Source organism: Rhinatrema bivittatum, chromosome 8 (genome assembly GCF_901001135.1).
Source record: "Rhinatrema bivittatum chromosome 8, aRhiBiv1.1, whole genome shotgun sequence".
Lineage (NCBI taxonomy): Eukaryota > Metazoa > Chordata > Amphibia > Gymnophiona > Rhinatrematidae > Rhinatrema > Rhinatrema bivittatum.
Window position 1 is genome coordinate 137,496,421 of NC_042622.1, and position 25,715 is coordinate 137,522,135.

The window sequence follows — 25,715 nt, forward strand, 5'->3', positions numbered from 1 at the left end:
GTGTATTAGTCTCTTGCTGTGGAATAAACTACCTAGTGAATTATGCTCTATAAAAGTTAAGTTTTTAGGAAGCAACTGAAGATGTATTTTTTTGTTTGTTTTTTTAACTTATGCTTTTTGATCTGGATTTCTACTGTTTATAGCTCAGTTTGGGGTCATGTTAGGAGAGATTTTTATAATTATACTGTATCCTTAACTTCATGACTAATCACATATTTAGCATAGTTAGCAATGCTTTGTTTTATTTCTTGTTAGAGATAATTACAGTATACTGTATGATATGTATTTATTTTATTGTATTTTGGGGTTGCTTTGAGCCCTTATATATTGCATTTTTAACCATTCTGTATTTTATTTGCCCATTTTTCTTCCTTATTTTGAGTCTCATTGCATTTATACAAGTAAGAAATGCATTTACAATCAGACTAGCTGTCTTGAATTTGAAGAGTGACTCCACAGGGGGCCCCAAATAACAAGTACTAGGCCAATAACAGATTGATGTAGCCCAAGCTGATTCATTTAAAAAACAAAACAGGAGGCTCCTAATCCCTTTTCAGACATGTAGATTTGATCCTATGATCACTGCAACATGTGGAATTGGGTGCAGGAAGCTCATAGAGCACGCTCAAGAACTAATATCAGCACAGTCTAAAGGCAAGAAGTCCAACACTTTCTCAAACTTCAATTATAGCCTGCTAATTTTTCAGTATCTTTGTGTGATGACCACATTTTCTGTTGATAAGCAGGCTATTAGCCATGATCTGTGGGCGACGTCATCCAGCAGAACTGAACAAACTCATCTCTTTAAGCTAGTGGAGCTTTGAGCCTTACTGAGCATGTGCGGGAGTTCCCTAGAGAATCTATTCAATTTTTTTTTTTTTATCCAAGCACAGCATGGACGTGTACTCAGTCTCTCCAGATTTTTTTTTTTCATCATTTTCTTAATTTTTAGTGGCCTTGCTGCACTGCAGCGCCCAAAATGGCACATTTCGGTGCAACAAAAAAGAAAAAAACTTCTGCCTCCTCAAAATGGCCAAAGAACTGTATCTATGATAACATTCCATGAGAGGCTTCAGCTTATCCCTGCTTCGCTCCGATTAAAGGGCGTCCAAGTAGAACTATGTAAGTCTCTCAGAAATAGCATAGTATGCCTAACCAGGAAATGAGTTGAGCAGGAGTTCCTCAAGAACTCTTCCATGGGTCTACATCGAAGCCATGGGGTCAAATGTTACAATCGCTCTTCGAGCCAGAGCCTGTATCGAAAAAATTTCAGCTTTGGTGCCATTAACACAAGGTGCTTTCGTGCACTTGATTCACCAAAGGATGCTCTTGACACATGATACACCGATGTCCAGGAAGTACTCCATGATGCACTAAGGTATGCATCAACAGATAAGGTGCTCAACGCACAGGAAGTATCAAGGCTCAGAATGAAGAAACACTTTTTTTTATCATGCAGGCAGTTTGTACCTCAGTCCAATGGTTTGGATGTTGCTTGCTCATCTCTTTGGATGGTGTGCTAGCTGGAACCAAAATGTTCTCGATTTTATTCTAGATAGAGTGCTATACCTTCAAATGGCTCAGATATTCCGAAAAAAATTTTGGACCCATTTTTTTGAGAGCCCATGCACTTGCTAATATGCTTGTTCCTCCTTTCTGACTCAGGGTTTGCCTCAGCTCCTTAGTAGCTTGCCATGTTCAGGTACACCATAAATCCATCTCTACTTATCCACTTTATTTAGTTTTATGAAAGGCTTGTGCCACATTTAGCTTCCAGTACAATAACCTCCCATTCCAGGAGACATGAATGTTGTCCTTTCTCAACTCATGGGGCCGTGTTTGGGGCCACTGCAGAGAGATTCTGTTTAGTTCTTGTCTTGGAAAGTAGCATGGCTCCCTGCAGTTACCTTGGCTACAAGAGTCGGCAAAATCCAAGATCATGTCCACTATATGCCATACATGCAGTGCTGGGGGTTGAGCAAAACGTGGAAGCAGGGGTTGGTGAGCCCCTTGATGTATTTCCTTTGTGGCTCATTGACACACAAGAAGAAAAAGCAGCATGTCTTGGAGCCAGTAGTGCAGTTTGTGCCGCTGAAGCTTGTTGGGTTCAGCTCCAATGGTGTATGTGGCACCATTGATGCATCAGACCTCAACTCAGCTGATGCAGCCATCTATTCAGTCAATGCATCCAGCCTTCACACTGTCGAGACTCCATCCCCTTAGAGCTGTCGACATATCAGACCACAGAGAAACTGGTGCACTGGTCCCTGGCTTCCAACAGTGCACTCAGCATATTTGAGGCAGAAACAGTCTTTAAAAGGTGATTTCTTGCATTTAACCTTCCTCCATGTTGACATCCATATCTCCTTCCCACCTTCTCAGCCATGGACTTCATTTGGAGACTCTGGATCAGATATGCTCCATGGTGAAACTGGTCTCTATATGACTGCCAGGGCAATTATCTCAGGATGGGACATCATCACAGAGTCCACTAGGAGTTTTGTAGGAGGGTGATCCCATACTTGTGACAGAGGCGATATTTCTTTCCCCCCAACTTCAGGTCAGAGGCCATAACAGCCTGTTGACCAGTTAGCTGAATTGGTGAAGACTTTATTTACCTCACTGGCAGCAAGTGTCAAGGAAGGCACCATTCAGCCTCTCCTGTCCAGAATGGTGGATTTGTTCTCTCAAGGAGGAGTCCCTCTCGATGCCATGCCGTGGGAGCTACCAGCCTTTCCTCAGTGGAGGAATCAATGGACACCACAATCTGGAGCATGCCTTGGGAATATTTTCCTCCAAGATGAGAGAATCCCTCCCCCATCACTTCATCTTGATTGAGGTTTTGGGCTACTGTCCCTTTGCCTTTTGGTTCTGAAGAAGGGTCTACAAGGATTCACTCAGACCCCCCCCCCCCTACACACACCTGATCCACCAGAGCATTCCATGCCATCAGAAGACCTCTCATATTCCTGGGCAAGGCAACAGGACAAAGATCCCTGCACTGACATTTTTGGGCTGCTTCACATTCTGGAAATACCTTCCAAATCTGCAGTAATTCTGGTTCATTCAATTCTGCAGGATTTACAGACTAGAATGTGGGGGAGTCCAGCCTCCTGTCCCCAAGTAGCTAGAAAATTGGACCTGAAATAAAGTACAATTAGCTCTGGGATTTGGGGTAATCCAATCAGTGGTGGTAATCCAGCAATAAAAGAAGCTAAGATTAGAATTTTTCTTAAACACCCGCTGGGAAAAGATCCTAGGTTGTTGAACAGTTTTGGGAAGAAGCTGTTTCAGAGCTCGGTTCAAAGCCATTATTGCGGCTTGCCTATTTATATGGTACAATGCTTATAGAAGAGATAAGCTGAAATCTTTGGTAGAATCGCTGGATGGAGGGCAGGAAGACTATCTGGATGCCAAAGAATGCAGATGACATCTCTGCTACATGTATGAATTGTTCGTACCTCAGCAAGATTATCTGCAGCAGTGATCAAAGCATTCCAGATAGCCTAGTTGAGAGCCAGCAGCTTGTGTGAGGATGTCCATGATAAGTTGGCAGATGTCTTCAGGGAACCAAACAAACAAAAAAAGGAACAGCCCAAAGTAAGTAAATCCAACTAACTTACCTTTTATTCAATAAATGTTTGTTTTGGGTTTTTTTTTTATTATCTCTTTATTAATTTTTTTTAAAAAAATTACAAAGCAAAAAACTTTGAACAGAAACTAATAAATGTTATTTTAAGTACAAAAAACAAACTTATAATTTTTAAAGCCTGTATAAGAAATAAATCAATATTAGAATCTAAATGCCAATATTTTTTGTATATGATTTTTAGGTTTGTTTTTTTGTGTTTTTTTTAGTGATTGCGTGAATGATGGTGGGTGCACATGTATGGAAGTGTGGGGGTGATCAGATATGGATGTAGGGAAGTGTGGGGAGGTATTAGTTCTTAAAATTTATAATTGTGATTTATTTACATTTTTCAGTATTGAATGAAACATTTAGATCCTATTATTGATTTATTTCTTCTATAGGCAAGGGCAGTCAGGGAGTTGTGTTTAATAGATGTCTTTGGGGGACAATCTCTTCAGAGACAAGGTCAGGGAAACTGTCACCCAGATTAAGGAGCAACATGCCGCTTTTCAATCCCTATAAATGGAACCTGAACCATGGTCTTCCTCTAAGTGTCCTTACTTTGCTTTTAAATGCACCTTCTTCGAGAAATGCTCCTTCCACCAAATTCAGCTGTATCACATACCAGCTGGGCTGCCACAACAATCTCTGGCATGCAGATGTCCATGTCAGATGCTACAACAAACCTAGCCTAAAACTGGGCCTCTGGTAGGAGGGAGGATTCACCTTTTCCTGGAAGAGTGGCAGAAGGGTCCTCAAAATTGTGGAGTTGTGGTTGTTCTTTTCCTGTCCTCAATGCTGCACCAATGATCTGCCTTCAATCCAGATTTGTTTCACTTGATCCAGCTTTGTCTCAAAGTGGAGTCACTTCTCAGTCAGCGAGTGATAGAACCTGTCCCACTTAAAGAGATTGGCAAGGGATTCTATGCCCGTTATTTCCTTACCTCCCAAAAAATCAGGGGATTGAGGCCCATCTTGGATTTATGAAGACTGGACAAGAGCCTGTCATGGGAGAAGTTCAAAATAACTCCCTCCACTCCAACCAATCCTTCATTCAAGTGGAAGACTGGATGTGTACCCAAGACCTGAAAGATGCATATGTTCATCTACCCACCCATCATTCTCAATAGAAATATCTCCAATTCACTGTGGATTCATAGTACCAATACAAAATCCTTCCCTTTTGTATTCTTTGTGGCCCTTAGGGTTTTCACAAAATGCCTAGCAGTAGCAGTGGCACATCTCAGTCACCACAGAATTTGTCTCTTTCCTTACCTGGACGATTGGCTAATGATGGGGTCTTTCCAACCAGGGGTGTTAGATTCTCTGCAGTAGACAATTAAGTTTCTTCAATCACTATGGAACATAATCAACTTCGCCAAGTCGAACCTTGTTCCTACCCAAAGAATCAAGTTCATTGGAGAGTGGATAGATTCTCTGGAAGAGAAAGCATTCTTGTATAGACCGGGCATTCTGCCATTTGAACCTTGATCCAGAATTTACTATAGTGGGATTAATACCGGCCTGAGAAGTCCTGGGGTGGTGTATACAGTTCCTCATGACCCGCCTTAACATGAGAATTCTCTAGTGTGGCCTACTGGGATCAATTGATTCAGCCCTTGTCACAGTCTGTGAGTGTCATCGCATAAATTGTCTCTTCATGTGCTAGATTGAAAAATCTTGAAGATAGGTGTTCCCTTTCCACTTCTATTTCATCAGGTTATGCTAGCAACAGATGCATCACCAGGTACTGGGTCACGCACACGGGCTCCTTACGAACCCAAGGAATCTGGTTGGCAATGGAACATCTGTTCCAGGTTAACTTTCTGGAGCTAATAGCCATCAGACATGAGTTGAGAATTCTGATCCAAACCGATAACTTAGTAGCAATGTTTTACGTGAACAAACAAGGGGGCGCAGGATTGTGGACCCTCTGCTAAGAATCTCTTAAGAATTTGGGAAGGGGCTTGCAGTCATAGCACCTGCATACAAGCAACTTATGTTCCCGGAATCTCCATCTCCTCAACAGAGTTATTTGCCCCCACGAGTATTCTCTGGATTAAAGAGTAGCACAGATTTTTCAACCTCTGGGTCATCTGTCAATTGACTTGCTTGCATCAACTGGAAAGTTTAAAAATTTTTGTTCCCTTCATCAGAGCAAGTTCAGATCCACTCCAGACACATCTACTCAAGAGGGATGCAGATCTGCTGTATTTTTCCTACCCTTACATTAGTAGCAAGAATGGTGCATAAAACACTCAGACTTGGGCACACTTATCCTCATTGCTCCAGTGTGGCCCAGGCAAGTATTGTTCTCTTACTTAAGGATGTCAGTCAGCTCTCTGATCCCTCTGGGATTTGATCAGACTCTACTAACTCAGGAGAAGTGTCATCTATGTTATCCAAAGTTCTTCTTTCTATTTGACAGCATGAATTTATTTAGCTTTATATTCCACCTTTTGGTACTTCAAAGCAGATTACATTCAGGTATTGTAGGTATTTTCCTGTCCCCAGAGGGCTTACAATCTAAGAGGTGAATTTTAAAATCCCGGCGCGTGCCAAAGTAGGGAGATATGAGAGTGTCTGAGTGGCCCGCACTGCACAAATAAGTTGGAAAAAGAGGGTGGGGTGTGGGAGTGGTCTGGGTGGGGCATGGATGTTACGAGACTTTAACATGAAACGTGCATGTAAATCCTTACGCTCAGAAGTGCATGCTGGGATCCCCTACTATGTAACTTTACTTCTGCTATAGATGGTGTGTAAGACCTAGAACAAAAGAAAATAGGCTAGTCAGCTGGGTTTTAAAAGGTAAGAGGGAGACTAATTAACTAGTGGGGATAGGAAGTCCTATCCTTTAGCTGCGTGAACTGGGAACGAATTGGGGAAACTGGTAATTATTTTGGCGCATGCGTCTACTAAAATCCCCCCATTTATGGAGGCAGCATTTGTGCGCACATATAAAATTGTGCTATTGCACATAGGTGCTAAAGCAGATGCTAATTCTTACTGATATGACTTTGACAGCTAGCATAGGTGCTACTTTAGAAGAACCCATTAGTTGGTTCCGAAAACTAGAAAAGAGAGTAGGAGGAGAAAAGGAAGATATGACTTTGCCTGCCGGTCATGTTAGTGTCCAAGTGGTGGACTTGATCAGTTGCAGGTAAGTTCCAGATTTCAATGCTCTTCAGGTCAGGTTTTCTCTATGTGCAGCTTTTCCTCTCCATGCACTGCCACACGTGCCCTTGAATTATCAAGATTAGAATATATTGTGGTGTGCTATGTCTTGGGATTCCCCTGAAACAGAAATATTGCAGCTACTACTGAATCTGACAACCAGACTCAATGACATGTATGGACCAAAGGAAACATTCTACCCATTTGTCATAGATCGTGGTGACTGCCTCTGTTCTAGTGCTTTGAGTGTCCAAGGAACTTCATCTTTACAGCATGGTTGTTTTGAAGCCAGTTAGAAAAGTGTATTTACCCATTCTTCCCCAGTTTGAAGAGAGTAGTAGAATATGCTGATTTCTCAGTTGGAGATTTTTGCTTATTGCACTCTGAGCCCCATTGTACTGCGACATGTAAGACATGAAATGCTTGGTCAACATAATTGTACTTAGGCTTTAGTATTTTAGTATTTCTTTAAAATGTATTAATCGCCTAACACAGGGGTCGGGAACCCATGGCTCGCGAGCTAGATATGGCTCTTTTGAGGGCTGCATCTGGCTCGCAGACAAGTGTCGCCATACTTCGCGGTTCCCCGCTGACCCAGCTGCTCCCCGGTCCTCCGCCGCCCGGGCTTAAAATGCTGTCAGCCCGGGCGGAACGCGGCAGGACAGCTGGAGTCAGCGGCACCGGCGTGCTCTCTTCTCCCCCCCGCGGCCCGGAAGAGGAAGTGGAGAGCATCGGGTGCCTGCGCGGGAAGAAGAGACCACACTAGCGTGGTCTCTTCTTCCGCGCAGGCACCCGATGCTCACCACTTCCTCTTCCGGGCCGCGGGGGGGAGGAGAAGAGAGCACGCCGACTGGAGTCATCCGGGTGCCTGCGCGGGAGTCATCGGGTGTCAGCCGGGTGCCAGCGCTGGAGTCATCGGGTGCCTGCGCGGGTCTTCCCGCGCAGGCACCCGATGCTCTCCACTTCCTCTTCCGGGCCGCGGGAAGAAGAGAGCAGCGCGGCTCGGAGGAAAATGAAAATCTTCAACCGCGGCCGATGGGACACCGCCTTCGCCTCCGCGAGGGCTGAAAATGAAGGAGGTTAGCGTTGGGAGGTGGCTGCTGCTGCCGCGAGTTCCCGGGGGGGGGAGAGAGAGAGTGAATGAATGAGCGAGCAAGCATGTGTGTTTGAGATCCTGTGTGTGTGAGTGAGAGATTGCATGTATGTGAATGATTGAGAGCCTGTATATGTGAAAGAGAGTATGTCTGTGATTGAGATCCTGCCTGTGAGAGAGAGAGCATGAATGTAAGTTTACCATTGGGAACCTGTATGTGTAAGTTTGTAATTGAAAACCTGTTTGTTTGAAAGAGTATGTGTGTATGATTGAGATCCTTTGTGTGTGAGAGAGATCATGTGTATGTATGATTAAGAGCCTGTGTGTATAAGTAAGAGAGAGATCATGTGTGTCTGTGTCTGATTGACAGCTGGTTTAGGTGATGGAGTATGTGATTGAGAGCCTGTGTTTAAATGAGAGAGAGAGACCATGTGTGTATGTGTGTGATTGAGAGCTGATTTAGGTGAGGGAGCATGTGAGTATGTGATTGAGAGCCTGTGTGTAAATGAGAGAAAGAGAGGACATGTTTGTAAGCATGTGAATGAGAGTCTGTGTGTGAGAGAAAAAGACAGCATGTATTTATGTGATTGAAAGCCTGTGTGTGTGTAAGCGTGAAAAGATAGACAGCATGTGTGTAAATGTGTAATTAAGAGCCTATATAAGTGAGAGAGAAAAAACATTTGTATATGTGAGTGACTGAGAGCATGTGTGTATAGGTGTGTCATTGAGAGCCAGTGTGAGAGAGAGCGCTGGTATGTGACAGAGAGGAGAAAGTTCCAAGCAAACCACCCCACCTCCTGCTAATTCAGAACAATCTCAGGACACCTGGATATCAAACGTTCCCAGGTATGCAGAGCAAAAAAATGTTTGTATCCTTATTATTTTTCATTACTGGATCTTTGTGTCTGCTATTTTGAAATATTTTGTTGGTATCTGGAAATGTTTTATATGAGTTTTTAATTATTGGATATTCCACTCATCAGCTGTTTCGAAATATGTTCTTTTTGTTAGTACAGTTTTACTGCTGATGATTTTATATTTCTTGATTTGTTTTATAAGGATGTGTGATGTTTCTTTTTTCCTTTGTTACACTGCATACAGAGACTCTGGCTTGTTGCAGTTTCCAATTCAGTTTTTGTCTGCATGCTTCTTGTTATGCGTTTTGGTCTCTTTATTCTATGTTAGGTGAGGGACAGCACGTGATTCAGGTGAGGTTTTCTGCTGGCGTGTAGTTTCTGTGTAGGACTCTATAGCAGCCTGACTTGGTCCGTTTTCCTAATAGGAGATGTATTGGTGTCTTAAGGCCTGGTGTAATATTTTCAGAGACTTATTGTACTTTAAAAGTGTGATCTTACATAAAATGCACACATTTACTTGTATTTAGTTTTAAACATATTGTATGGCTCTCATGGAATTACATTTTAAAATATGTGGCGTTTATGGCTCTCTCAGCCAAAAAGGTTCCTGACCCCTGGCCTAACACATGAAGGCCTAAGCAAGTTACAATAAAAAACATACATAATCAAAGTTAATAACTCAGCAGTAACAATAAAAAACATAAAATAGACGATCATTTCGAAAAAATGAAATAAAACAAAGTCAACAGAGAGCCTGCTGTAATAAAAAGCCTTTCAAAAGGAGTCTGAATTTTTTTACATTATCTTGGAGATGAAGGTCTGAAGGTAACAGGTTCCATAAGGTAGGCGCCACTACGGAGAATGCTGCCCCTAGTTGTGGCAAGACAAGCATGACGTATGGCGGGAACATCTAATAAACCACGTTCTGAAGATCTTAATTCGCAAGAAAGCTTATAAATCCTTAACAGGGCATTCGACCAAGAGCAAGAGTCTGTGCATAACAATTTAAAGGTAGTCATTGCAATTTTCTACTGAATACGCTCTTGAATTGGCACCCACTTCATTTTAGCCGGAATTGGTGTGACATGATGATATGCTGTTAAGAAGAAAATTTGTGCTCCTATAGGTTGACTACAGGTGCAAGAGTAGGGTGTGTGTGTGTGGGGGGGGTTTCCCCCTTTGGATGAAATTTCACCTTCAGTCAGCATCACTCCTGGACATCAGTGCTTCAGCATAAGCTAATCCAGGGCCGGTGCAAGGGTATTAGGCACCCTAGGCAAACCTTACAGTCTGGCGCCCCCTTCCCATACACAATTTTAAATTATGCATTTATAACATATTTTACATGAAAAATGACATTCTGAGATAAAATTAATATGCAAGTTGTTGTGATAATTTCATGCACTGTTGTGATGCCAACAAGAAAACTTTGCATCTTGGAATTCATATGGCATCATACCTATTATGATATATTTCGGCATGGTCCTCCCTTATCAACACAGTACTATCTGCCAACACTCAAAGAATAACAACCCTACCTATGAAAAAGAATACCAAAAATATTACACCAGAATCTAAAATATCAATACACCTCCTATCAGGAAAACAGAACAGGCCAAGCTACTACAGAAAACCACATGCTAAAAGAATGCTTCATCTCGGTCTTTGCATGCAGAACACAAACCCTCATCAAATACAGAATAAAGCCACATAAAGTATAAATAGAAATGTGCAGACAAAAACTGAACTGTAAATGCATCACGCCAGACTCTGTACAGTGTAACAATGGAAAAACAAAAATGTCACCATTCCTCGTGAAGCAAATCAATAAAATAAAGATATAAATCATTAATCATAATTATAAAATCATACAAATACAATAATTTCAAAACAGCTGATGAATAGAATATCCAATAATTAAAGACTTGTGCAAATTTTGAAAGCTTTACCAAACACCAATAAAATATTTCAAACAGCAGACACATCACATACTACCCAATAATTAAAATGGTAGTCAATCAAGAAAAATGAACTTAAAAAGCCTCCTTTACTTACCCTCTCCAGCAGTTCTCCTACTCTTTTCCCTTGCAGGCCATACCAGAAGCAGCAGTAGCTGCTAGTCCTCTTCCTTAGGGACCACAACCAGTCTCTTCTCTCTCTCTCACTCACACTCACACACACACACCAGTCACACCCTCAGGACCAGTTTCTGTCTCTCACACACCAATCATCTCCCCAACCAGTCTCTCTCTCTTTCTCTCTCTCTCTCACTCCCACACCTTACACCTCCCTGATCAGTCTTTCTCACACATACACACATCACCTCTCTGGCCAGTCTCTCTCAATCACACAATGCTCTCACTGTCTCTTACTTACACACAAGCTCTCAATCACACACATGTTCTATCTCACAGCCACAAGCCAGCCAAAAAATGCTCCATCTCTCTCGCGCACACACACATTGAAGCACAGAAGCACCCTCCCTGACTCACATATACACCACACTCTCACAGAAGCACCTTGCTTTCAGACTTGCAGCATTTTTCACTTTTACTAAAAGTGAAAGTGATGCTCCCAACCGTTAAATAAGAAAAACACATTCCTATCAGAAGGCGAAATGACACCCTTCCTTCAGGTTCTGTCCTCCCAAGGGACAGCCACCCACACCATACAGCTTCTCTTGTTTTACACTTTCAGGCAATAAAGCAAGTGTCTTTCTTCAAACTATCAGTCGTATGATTATTCATGTGGGAGATATGGAACAGAAAGACATCCTTAGTCGGCTTCTTTAAATGGGAAGATTCCAGTCTTAGTCATTTAAAAATATACATTTTCTAAAGGCTTAAGAAAAAGAAAAACCATTTCAGATTCTATTCTAGTCTTCATGCTTAAATTATGCTTCAAAAAAAAAAATCAGACCCCACCTGGCATCAGTATCTTAAATTTGTGATTTTGCTGAGATGAACATTTTAAATACTTTAATTTTTTTTTGCTTTAGTATTTGTCTCTACCCACTTTAAGTTAAATTTTATTTTCCAGAAGAGGGATGCTTAAAATTCAGTAATTTCATCTTTCATCCAACTTTTTCAAAAGTTCAGGTATATGTATTATCACATTTCATTTTTTTAAACTGGCAAATTCCTTTCTCATATACACACACACTCACAGAAAGAAGATCGGCGCCGAGACTTAGGGGGCGCCGCAGCAGGCAGCCACCCTCCCGACACCCCCCTAGTCGTCCAGCGGAGGTCCCGGAAGTGATCTGCCGCTCCCGGGGCCTCGGCTGCCACTAAGCAAAATGGCGCCGGTGGCCGTCAGCCCCTACCATGTGACAGGGGCCAACCAATGGCACCGGTAACCCCCCACCCCCGTGACATCTGATTTATAGGGCTCAGCAACCCGTATCATAGACAGTAGTGCAATGTACGATCTTGTTTTTATGGGGAATATTGGGTCACAGATAAACAAAGCGTATGCAAATGAGATTATTTGTTACTTTGCAGAATGCCTAAAAAGAATGAATGCTTTGAAGAGACTTAATCTGTATCTCTTCTTCTTTTTTTCTTTATAGGCACACACATAAAGTTCTTGGTTCACATGGCAGCAGCAAACTCTTCTCTGCCTGGGTCTTTGGAGACAAATGAACCGGGCTTTCCCAAAGAGATACTGGGGACAAAACTCGAAGGGAAATATCTTTGCTCCCACTGCAAGAATATACTGAGGAGACCCTTTCAAGCTCAGTGTGGCCATCGTTACTGCTCCTATTGTCTCAAGTCAATTATAAGGTAATTGCTTTCAAAATCACTCCTCTCTGTAGGGTATTTACTGATTTCTGACACACCTGGCTGTTTCAGATCTGTTCCCTTGTGCATCTACAGAAAAGGAAAATTATAGAACTGCTGCTTTACCAAAGTTACCAGTGTATCTCTAATGTAACCAACATTAACCAAGGGCAACTATTTCACAAGGAGCCTCAAATAATTTTCATTTATTCAGTTACTTCCTAGTACATTATTTATTTAAGTGTTTGTATACCGTCTTTACAAACAGTGTTTAATCAAAACGGTTTACATAATATGATGTAATTATATAATTATAAGTTTGTGTGCTATGTAAAGGGTTAGTGTTCTGTACCATATCTTTTTGTATACTTTTTTTTCTTCCGAATGTGTAAAAGTCTCTCATTCCTAGTTTGCTTTCCGTAGCTATCAATAAATAATTGTTTCTTTACACACATCTCCCAATTAACAATTTTTTTTAGATTGGCATACATAAATATACATAGACATGTTTTTGTACTTGTATATCTTTTCAATCTGGTACTGCTTCCAGGAGTCTCTCACAAATAGCAGTTGGGACTCCCAACAAAAGCAGATGCCAATTTTTTACTTTTAATTTTTAAATGTGTGCCCATGATAAGGTGCTTAAATTTACAGTTTTTGCTTTCAAAGTCATAATATTATCTTCACATAATAGTGTATTCAAGCGGGAAATAACAAAAATTCTCTACCCCAAATCAACTCTCCTGTGTAGTGCAATTCAGTTCGTCTTATATAATTACATTTAGAGTGCTTTCCAACTTATCTTCACTCTCTCCGAGGATAGTCTTAAGTGATCTGACTGGCAAATGTCTCTTTATGAAGTGAAAAGGTTTTTCTGCCCAACACTGGCAGTGTTTCGGTGCCATGCACTTGCCTCAGGGGCCTGGTAGAGCACTCACTGGAAAAAGGCAACCCAGCTTCCCCCCCTCCCCTTCCCCTGTGCAGATCGGACTTATGAAAAGATTTAGCTAAACTGCATGCCCAAGTAGTTGTCAACTCTTGAGAGATTGTCCAGAGTAGCCATCAGATCGACGTGGGGGGGGACCCCCACCTGTGGACGATGAGATCCATTGCTCCATCGGACAATTCCCACTCTCCGGGATCTAGACACTGAGGAAGTTGGCTTGAACGTTCTCCTTCCCCACAATGTGAGAAGCTGCCAGACGATCCAGGTGCCGTTCCGCCCAGGCAAGGAGCTTGCTGGCATACAGAGCCACCAGGCGACTTCTGGTGCCCCCCTGCCGATTGATGATAGGCTACCGTGGTGGCATTGTCCGCGAGCATCCGCACCGCTTGCGACGGATCAGAAGGAGAAAGACCTTGAGTGCCAGGCGAACCGCTCAGGCCTCCAGGTGATTGATGTGCCAGCGGGATTGAGCTGGGGACCAGCATCCCTGTGTGGCCGGAGTCTGACAAACTGCACCCCAGCCGGATAGACTGGCGTCTGTCGTCACAATGATCCATTGAGGAGACTGTAAGGGCATCCCCTTCAGGAGGTGAGCGAGCGAGAGCCACCATTGCATGTCTGCGATACTAGAGTATGAAAGCGGAAGGACCATCCGAAACTGCTCCGACACCGGCTTCCAGCGGGACAGCAAAGCTTTCTGTAACAGACACATATGCGCAAAAGCCCAAGGAACCAGATCGATAGCAGAAGCCATGGACCCCAGGACCTGAAGGTAATCCCAGGCCGTGGGTAGCGAGAGCGAGAGAAAATTGCATACTTGCTCCATGAGTTTGAGCGCCCGAGCGTTTGGGAGGAACACCTTTCCGATTCAGGTGTTCGAATCGTGCTCCCAAAAATTCCAGGATCTGGGATGACTGTAGACTGCTCTTGGAGAAGTTGATTATCCACCTGAGTGAGGTCAGGAAGGCCAAGACTCTGTCGACTGTCACCCTGCAGAGAGTCTCCGACTTGGCCCGGATGAGCCAGTCGTCCAGGTAAGGGTGGACCAGAACTCCTTCCTGATGGAGAGCGACCGCCACTACCATCATGACCTTTGTTAAAAGTGCGTGGCGCTGTGGCGAGCCCTGACTCTCTTGAGATCCAAGATAGGAAGGAAAGAGTTGTTTACAGGTGAAACAACTCTTTCCATCCCATCTTGAATCTCAAGAGAGTCAACTGGGCCCTCAAGGTTCCCCATTTCCTAATGGAGACCCTGAGGGCGTGTTCTCCACTTGTTCCAAAGGGAAGAGCTGGAGCCGCTCATTCCCTTCATCTTGGACAACCTGGGAATTGAAGTCCCCCCTGAGGATTCCACTAGGGCCTCTATGCCAGCCAACGTGGACACGATTCTGGCGGGACTTAGGGCTCTTCCACGTACATTCCCGTTTCATCCCATGCACATGCAACTGCTCCTTCGGGATTGGGAGTCTCCTGAAGCGGGACTCCGAATGGGTAGGGCGATGGACAAGCTCTATCCCCTCCCTGATCAATGCCTAGAGACGCTTAAAGTTCCCAAGGTGGACGCTTTCGTCTCCGCTGGGGCTGCGATTCGACATTCTGGTCGGCAAGGTGACCCTTCCAGACACTCCGGCGCTCAAACTCAGGGAACAAGTGCACAATTTTCTCTCGCTTTCACTGTCCATGGCCTCCACTATCGATCTGGTTCCTTGGGCTTTTGTGCATATATGTCCTTTACAGAAAGCTTCTCTATTCCTTTGGAAACCGGTGTCGGAACAGTTTCGGATGCCTCTCCCACTCTGAGTCTACCATCTCTGAGATGCAATGGCGGCTTTCGCTTGCTCACCTTCTGAAGGGGGTGCCCCTTCAGACACCTCAGTGGATCATTGTCACGACGGATGCCAGCCTCTCGGGCTGGGGAGTGGTGTGTCAAACCCAGGCTACGCAGGGATACTGATCCCCAGCTCAATCCCACTGGCACATCAATCGGCTGTAGGCTCGAGTGGTCCGTCTGGCGCTCAAGGTTTTCCTTCCTTTGTTCTGTCGCAAGGCGGTGTGGGTACTCTCTGACAACTCCACCACGGTAGCCTATATCAATCGGCAGGGAGGCACCAGGAGTCGCCTGGTGGCTCTGGAAGCCAGCAAGCTCTTCGCCAGGGCGGGTTGTATTTATTTATTTGTTGAGTTTTTTATATACTGTCATTCGGTGAAGCCATCACAACGGTTTACAAGAATCAAATAGTAATTTTCTTTAACAATTGTGAATTAAGGTATAAAAGGATAAGTATTAAACAAAAAGTTAATCTCTTATAGTCCAGAAGAAAATCATTTTTGAGTGAGGAGGGTTTGTTTGGTGCTGGTTGGAGATAAGTTATTTTTGTTGATTTGGTTGGTAGTTCCTATGGGTGATGTGTATGATATGGTGTATGATATGATGTGTTGCTTGTGGATGCTGCCTTACTTGTTGGGGACAGAGTGAAGATAAGTCGGAAAGCTCTCTATAAGTAATATATAAGACGAACTGAATTTAAGAGGATTGCTAGATGAAGAAGCAGTCTGTCTAGAGGCTGTATAGAAAGCTTTAGTAATGGGTAATTGGTGGAATATTGTTGAGGTACTTTAAGAACCTCAGCATAAAATTTACTAAGCAGTTCATTTGGGGAAATACTTCCTGACTTAGGAAAATTTAAGTATTCTCAAATTTAATTTCCTAGTATTTTCCTGACCTTTAATCACAACTACATCACATTTGCCCAGTGACTCACATTGTTTCTCCACATGAGATATGTTCTGTATTTCCCTTTATAACTAGATCATGCCCCATGACCTGAGTTTGAATGTGCCCAACAACTTTAGTCACATTTTCAAATGTAGATCCTAAGGATTGTTCCAGTCCCTTAACAGTTCAAAATGTCTCCATGGTAATCTGTGCAGGTTTCTCAGGGAGGTTAGATAAGGGTAAAGTACCAAGAGCTGGTGTCACCAAATAATCATTAGTGATCGCAGCAGATGCCTGAAAGGCCATCAAAACAGGTTCCCTCACCACAGGAGAAACCTTTGGCGCACCCAAAGGCTGAGCCGGGATCTCCTGAGAACCAGATGATACATAGAGTCCAGTCCAGGTGGTAAGCGGAGATCAGTGCTGAGTGGAGATAAGAGTTCCCAGAAGAAGTGGTTGAGACATAGAAGGGGGAACTGTAGTATTTGGAAGGGGAAAAAGAACTGTTCCTTTTCTCTTCTTCCCCATAAGACAAAGAATGGAAAGCAAAACAAAAAAATAACACATCTAACATTTTTAACCATAATACAACAGGGGAATCGTAACCTTAATACTGCAAAAAAAAAAAAAAAAAAGATAATAGGGATGCTATGGTCTCCCAGCCTGAACCAGAGCATCATAGTAACATAATATAAATGCAGCCCCATACCATCTTCCAGTCCCAATAACCAAAAAGGACTTGCCCCCAATAACACATCAAGGTTCACTCTCCCATCCCCTGTCCCAAATCTGTCTCTGCACCCTAATCCAACTTCAGACCCCAAATCCATTCTCCTCTCTTCTATCCAACCTGTCCTCTCTCCTCATAGAAATATTTCTATCAATAGCCAACTGACCCAACTATAGGTAACCATACAACTAGAGAGCAAGGGGGTGGGGGCCCTCAGCCCTCTATTGTAAACCTCAAATCAAAAACTAGCACAAAAAATGAAAACTACAGCACACTTATCTGCATCTAAACACAGACGGCACCCCTCAAAAATCATGAAAATAACGTTAGGTGAACCATTTAACTCAATGTATAAGGATTATGTGCATATCTCTGCCCCATATAGCACAACAATTCATTGCAGAAATGAAAATTATAAAAAAAAAAAAAGAAAGCCAACTAAACTCCGTATTCTTCTAGTGGAGCACACATGCAAAGATCGGGAACTAAAAAAACCCAAGCACCATAATGTAAAGTTTCAAATGTCCATAAAAATAAAAGAAATCATTGTGTATCTTTTAAGTTCCCTGTGTCCAGTTCTGTCCATAAAGTCTCACAGAGACTAGCAAATCAAAACAAATGAACATCATTTCTTCATGAAGCAGGAAAAAAGGGCACATAAGCAAATGTCATCAAAGCCCTAGACAAGCACAGTCATGATAACAGCTAAATCTGCAGTCTGAGAATGGTTCACCCCCCATCTTAGAAGGCCCATGGTTGTGCAATCAAAATCTCAGTGAAGGCCTAAAGGCCTTAGCCTTGACCTAGGTTCTGCAGAAAGATGCAGGTCTCTGATGCAGTTTCAAACATTAACCATTATATTATGGACCACCTGCACTCTTGCTGGAAACTGAAGCGTAAAATGAATTTGCATTTTAGCCAAGTAGACACAGATTAGGGAAAAGGATTTTTGTTTTGTTACCACAGATGCCGAATAGTTTTGGAACAAAAGGACTTTATGGCCATCATAATGTAGCTCTTTTTGTCACGGTAATCCTGCATCAATTCAGTTTTATGCACATTGTTCAAAATCTTTGCTTTTCCCACCTTTGTCTGTTGTGCTGAAAACGTTGACCCAGGCAATGAGCTCTTTCCAACAGCAGTCTATGAACAAATCTGATTGCAGCCAGGATTGTAATTTGATAAGAAGTTCTGAGTCTATCTCCGCCAGAATTCCCACAAATCTAAGGTTGCTCCTCCATGACTGGTTCTCTAGGTCATCTAATTTCTCATATCCTTGCATCATTGACTTTAAGGCTGCAACCTCTATCTCCAATGCATGGATCTGGTCATCTGCTTTGGATACCTCGCTTTCACTTCCCTTAGTTCCTTTGATAAATCAGTCATCTTATTGTAAGTTTTATCCACCTTGGCATAAATTTTATCAAATTTAGGGCCTGATAAGGCTATTCTCATTTATTAGTTTCCAAATCCTGTTTAAGCATTTGGAAAGTTTTGAATACTTTCTCTTTCCATAAATTTGAGCTACAAATGTTTAAACCCTTCTCTCTCCAAGTCTTGAAAGCAGGAAAAAATGTGCACCCTGATATGTCTGGATTCTTATAAAGAAGAGCTATCAGGAATAGCACCTCTTGCATCAGGCCCTGGAATATATTACCTTGTCGCCATATCTGCAGAATGTACGCTAGAATGGGGCTGTTTCTACTCCCATTTCTACTTAAATTGATCTTCTTGCCAACTACTTCCAAAGTTGCCAGTTTGACTTCATTAGCCTGTTCTTTTTTCATTGGATGCCAGCTTGTATCCTTGTAAAATCATGTCTTCAAACATACAAATCTGGCTGCTCAATATATATTCTGATATTGAGCAAGGCAATCCCAACCAGTTTAGCTTAATTCTCACTTGGTTATCAAATTGTGCAAGTCATTGAATACCTTTGCTGGGGCAGTTCAGGGAAAGTGTTGAAACAGGTATAGCAAATTTAGTAAAATAGTCATATAGAGCAAATTGATCCTTCTTGCCCAGAATATGGCAAGGTCTTCCCACTCTAGCAGATCCTTCATAATCGTAAGAATTGTACTATAATTTCTTTGATAGAGACTTTATATTCTTCTGTATCGAAGATACCAAGGTATGTAAAGCCCCCTTAACTTCCTTAAAAACTGACAATCTGTCTAGAACTCCAGCCTTGGGCCTCCCAAGGGAAATGGTTCTGATTTGTCATAGTTGATTTGTGCAGTCTAAGCCCTGAATCTCTCAGTCAATCCAACTTCTGCCAAAACCTCAAATAGGAAGGGTCAAGATAGCCTGTCAGAGGCTTTGGCCGCATCTCTTGGGTCCAATTTTAAGATAAATTTGAACTGTAGTGTTACCCCTCCACTGCCTTTCTATAACTGAGCATGAAAGTCTAATCTCCAAAGTTGAAATCTCCATGCTCTGGTTCACCTACTGAGTTTGAGACAATGGTCTTCAGTAGTTGGATCTATGAGGTCCTAGGGAATAAAGCAATATTTCCTCTTCCTGTGGGAATGGGATGGAGTTGGACATAGGGAGTTAGGCGCTACCTCTGCTGTGGAGGAATGGGGAAAATGTCATGGTCATTGCATAAGTGTGACACTGGGGGCCTATGACTGCAGGTTTCTACAGGGAGCACTTATGACCATTTCTGCAATGACTAGACTTGAATGTAACTTGGGGGAGATTATAAAATAATGGGGAAAGGCCCATGATTGCTGGTTTCCGCAGGAAGCACTGGTACATGGCCCATGACCATTACTATAAATACCGGACTAAATGTAACTTGGGGGAGAATATAAAATAGAGAAAAAAAACCCATATAGTTGTGAATGAAGGCTCATGGTGCTAAATCCCAGCCTGGTTCCAGCTGAGCTGACAATATTAAGGAGCAGGAGGAAATTGCTGGGACAAAAATCAAAATGATTAGAAGGACAGACAGGAAGGCTAGAGGTATGTGTAATGTGTTCCCTTCCTGGTATGACATTTTTAATATTCTAAGTCCTTATAAAAACAGATGTTGTTTTGCTGAGTGCCTGCTATTTCAGCAGGTGTGAGAGGAGGGAAGCAGGATGAGTGGGAAGGGAACAATGGAGTTAAATCATTTTTTTACATCAGAGCTCAGGGGACAAGCCCCATTTAAAAAGTGATTGTCTTCTTTGCAACATAATTGTTGGCATTAATGTAAAGCTGGTGTGAACTAATAGATTATCTATTGTATTGACTTGCTGTCTGTTATTGATGTTTTACTTGTGGTATTTTATGATATCAAACCAATAAAGAGCAAATTTCTATTAAAATAATACACAAACTTTAAGTTTTATGTAAATACACGTGATACTGTATAGTCACTCTTGTGTCATTTAAAATATATTGCTGTTAAGTCGTCATGTCTGTAAATAACTTAAACCAATCCCATGTAATTCCTTGTGGGTGGCAGTGTTAAAAAGAACCAAAAAACAAAACCCTCACACACTGAATCTGATTGGCCCATGTTTGTTTTGGAATCGCAGATAATGTCACATAAAATGAACACATCTGATCCTATTCCATAGGAAGGAATTGCCTGGGTGCAGCTTAAAAGAATTTCAGAAGTAATGATGTCACTAAAATGTTAAAGGAGTGTACTGCATACATCTAGTAGTAGTAATATAAAATGTTTGGGGTTTTCTTTTTAGCTTACTTTCTGAAAGAAAAGAAGATTTATAAGATTATATCTGTGGCTTCCCTCCCCCAATAACATTTTTTGGCTGGTGTCCTATCCATATTAAATTTTCAGGACATCTCAGGGGGGACATGAGGTTTCTAACAGGGATGTGTGTGGTGTATTTTTATTTATTTATTTTTTTTGGATGTGCACATATGCCTGCATGCGTATATCCTGGAAAGTAGGCTCCTTTTAATTCAGCGTGGACCTTGTTTAAGCTCTTCAATTTCCTCTTTCTCCTTTGGGATTCTAATTTTATTTATTTAAAAAAACTTGTAATGCAAGTTATTCTAAGCAGCTCACAATTCGTAACATTGACAATCTTAACAAAAGAGTGTACAAAAGAGGAAGATGGCAAAGGAGAGAGATCTTACAAGCAGTCAAACTTTGAACCAACCTATGGTATCATGAGCTTTTACTTCCAGTTACCTGATGATTATCCTCCTTCCATACTCAGCCTGGCCATTGTAGCAATGCTGTTTTGCTGGAAGTCATCTCTCTCGGAAACCCAGCTAATGTAGATCCTAAGTCTGGCCTCTAGGTGTTGTTGAGCGATGGCTGAGACTCCCATACACAGGCAGAGCCAGTGCAAGGAACTGTAGCGCCCTAGGCAGACCAATGTAATACTGCCACCCACCCTGAGTTGAATGTCCTTCTGACAGTGTTAGATATAGAGTTATAGTCATCCTCTTGCAGTTCTCTCTCTCACTCATACACCATGTCGCACAAATCTAGCAAGCATTCCAAGACTACTGTTGCTCCTTCTTTCACATTTTGAAAATGGCACCCTCATGTACCCCGGCAGCGCCCTGCCCACTGACGCTGCCCTAGACGACCGCCTAGTCCCGCTTAATGGTTTCACCGGCTCTGAATACTGGGGCTGTGAATACCACTTCCACACAGCAGTCCCCAGCCCTGACTGGAGTAGGCAATAGAATCCTGACTTAGGAATCAAACCCAGGTCCTCCACATGGCAATGTCCAGTACTTGCCAGTGAGCATATTCTGTTGCATAAAGTGGTCTTTGTCCTCCATTAAATCTATTTCTATCTGCTTTTAATTCTTAAACCCTTGTTGTCCCTGATCATTTCCTTTTTAATTTTAACACAAATGCTCTCATTGTCTGCGAGTCTTGACTAGATTATAAGGTAGTAGTTGTAGCCACTGGGCCGACCCCCTAACTTATCTATGTTGAGTATTAATTACATGCCATTGCACAGTCCACAGCTACCATTTTCTTAGAATGTATAAAACATGCATCACATATAATCTAAGGGATTCAGTTTTACATAATGATTTCTCAGCATGCAGACGTTTTAAAAAAACTTTTTATTTATCAATTTTGTAATTATTACAAAGTTAATGACTCTGTTCAAAAACATGAGGAATATTAACAAACATATAACTAGAAATTAAACCAAAATAAAGGCAATATCATAAAACAACAAGAACATTAATGATCCTCCTCATAAGTTTAGACCACAAAAATCAATGGGGAGGAAAATAAACTAGAAGAGATGAGGGAACAAAAGGAAACAAATTTATAAGAAATCAGCAATAGCATGATTCTTCCCTGACATAATCCCATAAACTGACAATCTTTGACTCTAACTATTGGGCTGATGCAATAAGATGCACAATAAGCCACATCTCCTGGGCGCCCGATGCAGTATTTAAATAAGGGGCTGCATAAAAAAAAGACGCGTTAGGGGAGAATTGAGCACTCCTAGCACTCAAAAATCATCGGGTGCCCAATACGAGCGTCAGTTTTTATCCCTCTTTTTCTGGCTGATCTTGCTGAGGTTGTATCCAGAATAGTTTGTGTTTTGGTTTTTTTTTTTTTTTTTTAAATCAAGCCAACCATACATTTATTCTTCAACACCACAAATAGTAAATTTAAGTGTCACAACGATACTAAATAGGAGGAACCACAGAGGACATTATTTTTTAATTATGCCACTTCTGGGGCTGGAGTTAAATTTGCCCTGTTAAAGTGTGTGGTGGGTGCCCAGCAATTTTCTGCATTTGTGGGGGGGGATTAGTAGCCAGTAGCCTCATCTATATGGCATTTACATGTGATGGGTGTTATCAGCTACACATCTGTTTTGGACACACTAATCTCCTTATTACATCGGGTGCTAGTCTACCCTGTCCAAAACATATGTCCAACCACATGTAAACTTGTGTGCTAGGCTGGGTGCACTTTATTGCATCGGCCCCTGGGACTGGAGTAGAAGTTGTTAACCTCTTAGCATCCAGAAAGATCTCAGCTGCTCAGCAGTACAGAAAACATAATTATTGGTGTTAAATTTAACCATGCATATCGTAACATAAACGAAGCCCCTAAAGCATGCATTTCTTGACATTAAAGCTAGAAAACCCTTTTTCATCGCCTGAGTAATTCTAGTTACATCAGGATAAATACAAATAATTTGACCTAAGAAACTAGTACTCATATATTTTTAAAATACAATTGCATAATAGTCTTGTTTGTGTTTGAACAAGATTTGTGTGAGTAGCCCTCTCTCAAACATCAGGAGAATAGCTTTCCAGAAAAGATGACAAGTTTAAGTTTTCAATAACCATAGGAGATTGCATAGATGATTCATTTAATACCCTTGCATGGCTTGTCGAGGATAAAAAAAAAAAATTGTATTTAATGGTGGAACTGCCTCTTTGGGCATGTGCAAAACCTCCAACAAATATTTATTAAAGGTCTCCCGCGGCAAATCTCCTATTTTGGGAAAATTCAGAAGACACAGATTTAAATGTCTAAAACTATCTTCAACAAATTTCAATTTATTTATTTCCAAAGCACCCCACTCTTTAATTGCACCAGCATTGACCGATTTAATTTCATTAACTTTCTGCTCCAAAATCTGAATTTTCCCCAAATGCTCCTGAAATTGCTTCTCTTACGTCTAGGATTCCACCTTTGCAGATAAAGAGTTAATCTTGGTTGAACGTTTAGAAAAGGAAGCAAGCATGCAGCCTTTTTTTTTTTTTTTTTTTAAAGAAGACTACGCATCCTGTTTTGGTTTTGGGGGAGGTGGCGATTGTAACATACCAGTCCTCTTTAACAAGTAAACTTGTTCTGACTTCCCTGCAGCCAAGTTATTTATGTATTTATTTATTTATTAATGGTCTACAGATACTAGGTAATTTACAGATTACATACACAGTTTAAAACAAACGAGATCGGGCATAAATCATATTAGGACAAAACAGCTCTCTATAAATATTTAATCAAAGGCCTGCTTAAGTACATGAGTTTTTAGTAGTGATTTGAGAGCCTTTGACTCTTCAGTCAAACGTAATGCCTTCAGAAGAGAATTCCAAATGTTGAGAGCTGCTATCGAAAAAGCAGTCTCCCTGATTTCCAGCAGCCGGGCCTTTGTGACCGAAGGACAGTCAGTCTTTCCTGGGAAGATCTGAGAGGCCAAGTTGGGTTATAAATTCTCAGTAGAGTGTTTTTCCCAAGGGAGTGAATCCAGCTTCAGTAGTTTATGGAACATCATTGAGATCTTAAAGATGATCCGTCAGCTAATGTAAGTTGATTAGTACCGGAGTAATACATTCCCTTCTGCTTTTGCCAAAGATCAGCTGCGTGGCTGAGTTCTACAAAAGCCGCATTGCCCTCAGCTTGTTTCCAGGCACGCCAATATGGAGTGCATTGTAGTAGTCCAGCACTGGAAGAATGGAGGCTTGAACAACTGTCCTAACTGTCTCAGTTACTAATTATGACACTGTGGATCTGAAGTTTTCTTTCTGGAAGAAGCTAGAATGTGCAGATACAGTGGAGCTGAGAGTGTATGTATGGCTTGTGCTATTTTGTTAGGGAGATTTGGTATGTGTGTTATGACATTTGTCTTCTCTTTTTCCCATTTGAGCTCTGGACCTCAGAAGTGTGCTCCTTGTCTGCAGGAAGGGCTATATGAAGAAGGAATTTCAGTTTTAGAAAACAGCTCAGTAAGTTAAGCCACCTTTTAAAGATAAAATGTTCTGCATTGCCCTGATCTCTGTAAACTTGAAACAGCTCTGCCATAAAAACTGAGGTGTTGCCCCCATTTTTTTCAGTACATAATATACCCAAAAATTAGAGGAAAATCTTTAATCCCTGTTCTTTTTTCTAAATTGTTTTTGTTTCTGAGTATAAACTGGCATTATTTTGGCCTGGTAGCTTCCTTCTAGCTAATTGGTGTGTTGAGCCAAATGCATCTTTCAACCTATACTCCGAAACACATTTTCTGCATGCAAGACTTACCGCTGATGCGGCAAGGAGTTTTGCGTGCAGAAAGTGTGCATTCCAAAATGGGAGTAGTGCTTAGTATCCTCACATGGAAATCTCATGCAACTGAGGCATTTAGTACTCCCTGATGCAGAGAGGTGTGTTGGCCCAGTCCAAAATGTTTTTAGTGCTGGAAACTTAATTGCAGGTCAGAGTTGGAATTAAGTTTCCAGCGCTACTGTGCTGGCATTTTAAAAACCTCCAAAAAAAAAAGACAAAAGGACAGAAAAGTCAGGAAAACTTCAGCCGGATAAATATATACTTATCAGTCTATGTGGTGGCGGGTGCCACTTAGCCGAATAAGTCAGTACTTATCTGGCTGTCTGGCAGCTGTTTGCTGCTATCACTTAGCTGGATAAGAACTCTCCTCAGTATCGGGCGCTTGTTCTGCCACCACCTTCTTGAATTAAAATGTGAGTTCAGCCTGTGCCTATCGCATATTTTAAAATCGATGTGCTTTTTAAACTGTTGATGCAATAGCAGATTATTAGCTTGCTGCATCAGGAGTTAAATTCTTTTTAATCTGAGCCTTAAAAGTGTGCACTGAAATCCAGTGCACCAGTACTTTTAATGCCTTGATTTCTGCATCAGCCTGTGGGACTTCCAGCTTAATTGGAACTGAGGCTACAGCACTGTGAGTCTTCATTCTCAGCTACCGGGATTTATTCAGTTTTTATCACACTTGCGTTGAGCCCCAACCATTATGTCAACTTGAAAGGGGCAGATCATGATCTCTTCTGGAGCCAGATGCAAGTGAGCCCTTGAACCAATCAGTAGG

General features: G+C 41.9%; 1 protein-coding gene across 4 annotated transcripts in view; it reads left to right on the forward strand.

Annotated features, from left to right (window-relative positions):
* The window catches only part of TRAF2 (TNF receptor associated factor 2), a 156,134-nt gene that overhangs the window by 25,521 nt on the left and 104,898 nt on the right, over positions 1–25,715 (forward strand). For all 4 annotated transcript variants that reach the window (XM_029611590.1, XM_029611591.1, XM_029611589.1 and 1 more), the window contains exons 2-3: positions 12,327–12,540; positions 24,540–24,618. In XM_029611590.1, the coding sequence (XP_029467450.1) occupies positions 12,353–12,540; positions 24,540–24,618 (267 nt within the window). In that variant the 5' untranslated portion in view covers positions 12,327–12,352. The remainder of the gene's footprint in view (positions 1–12,326; positions 12,541–24,539; positions 24,619–25,715) is intronic.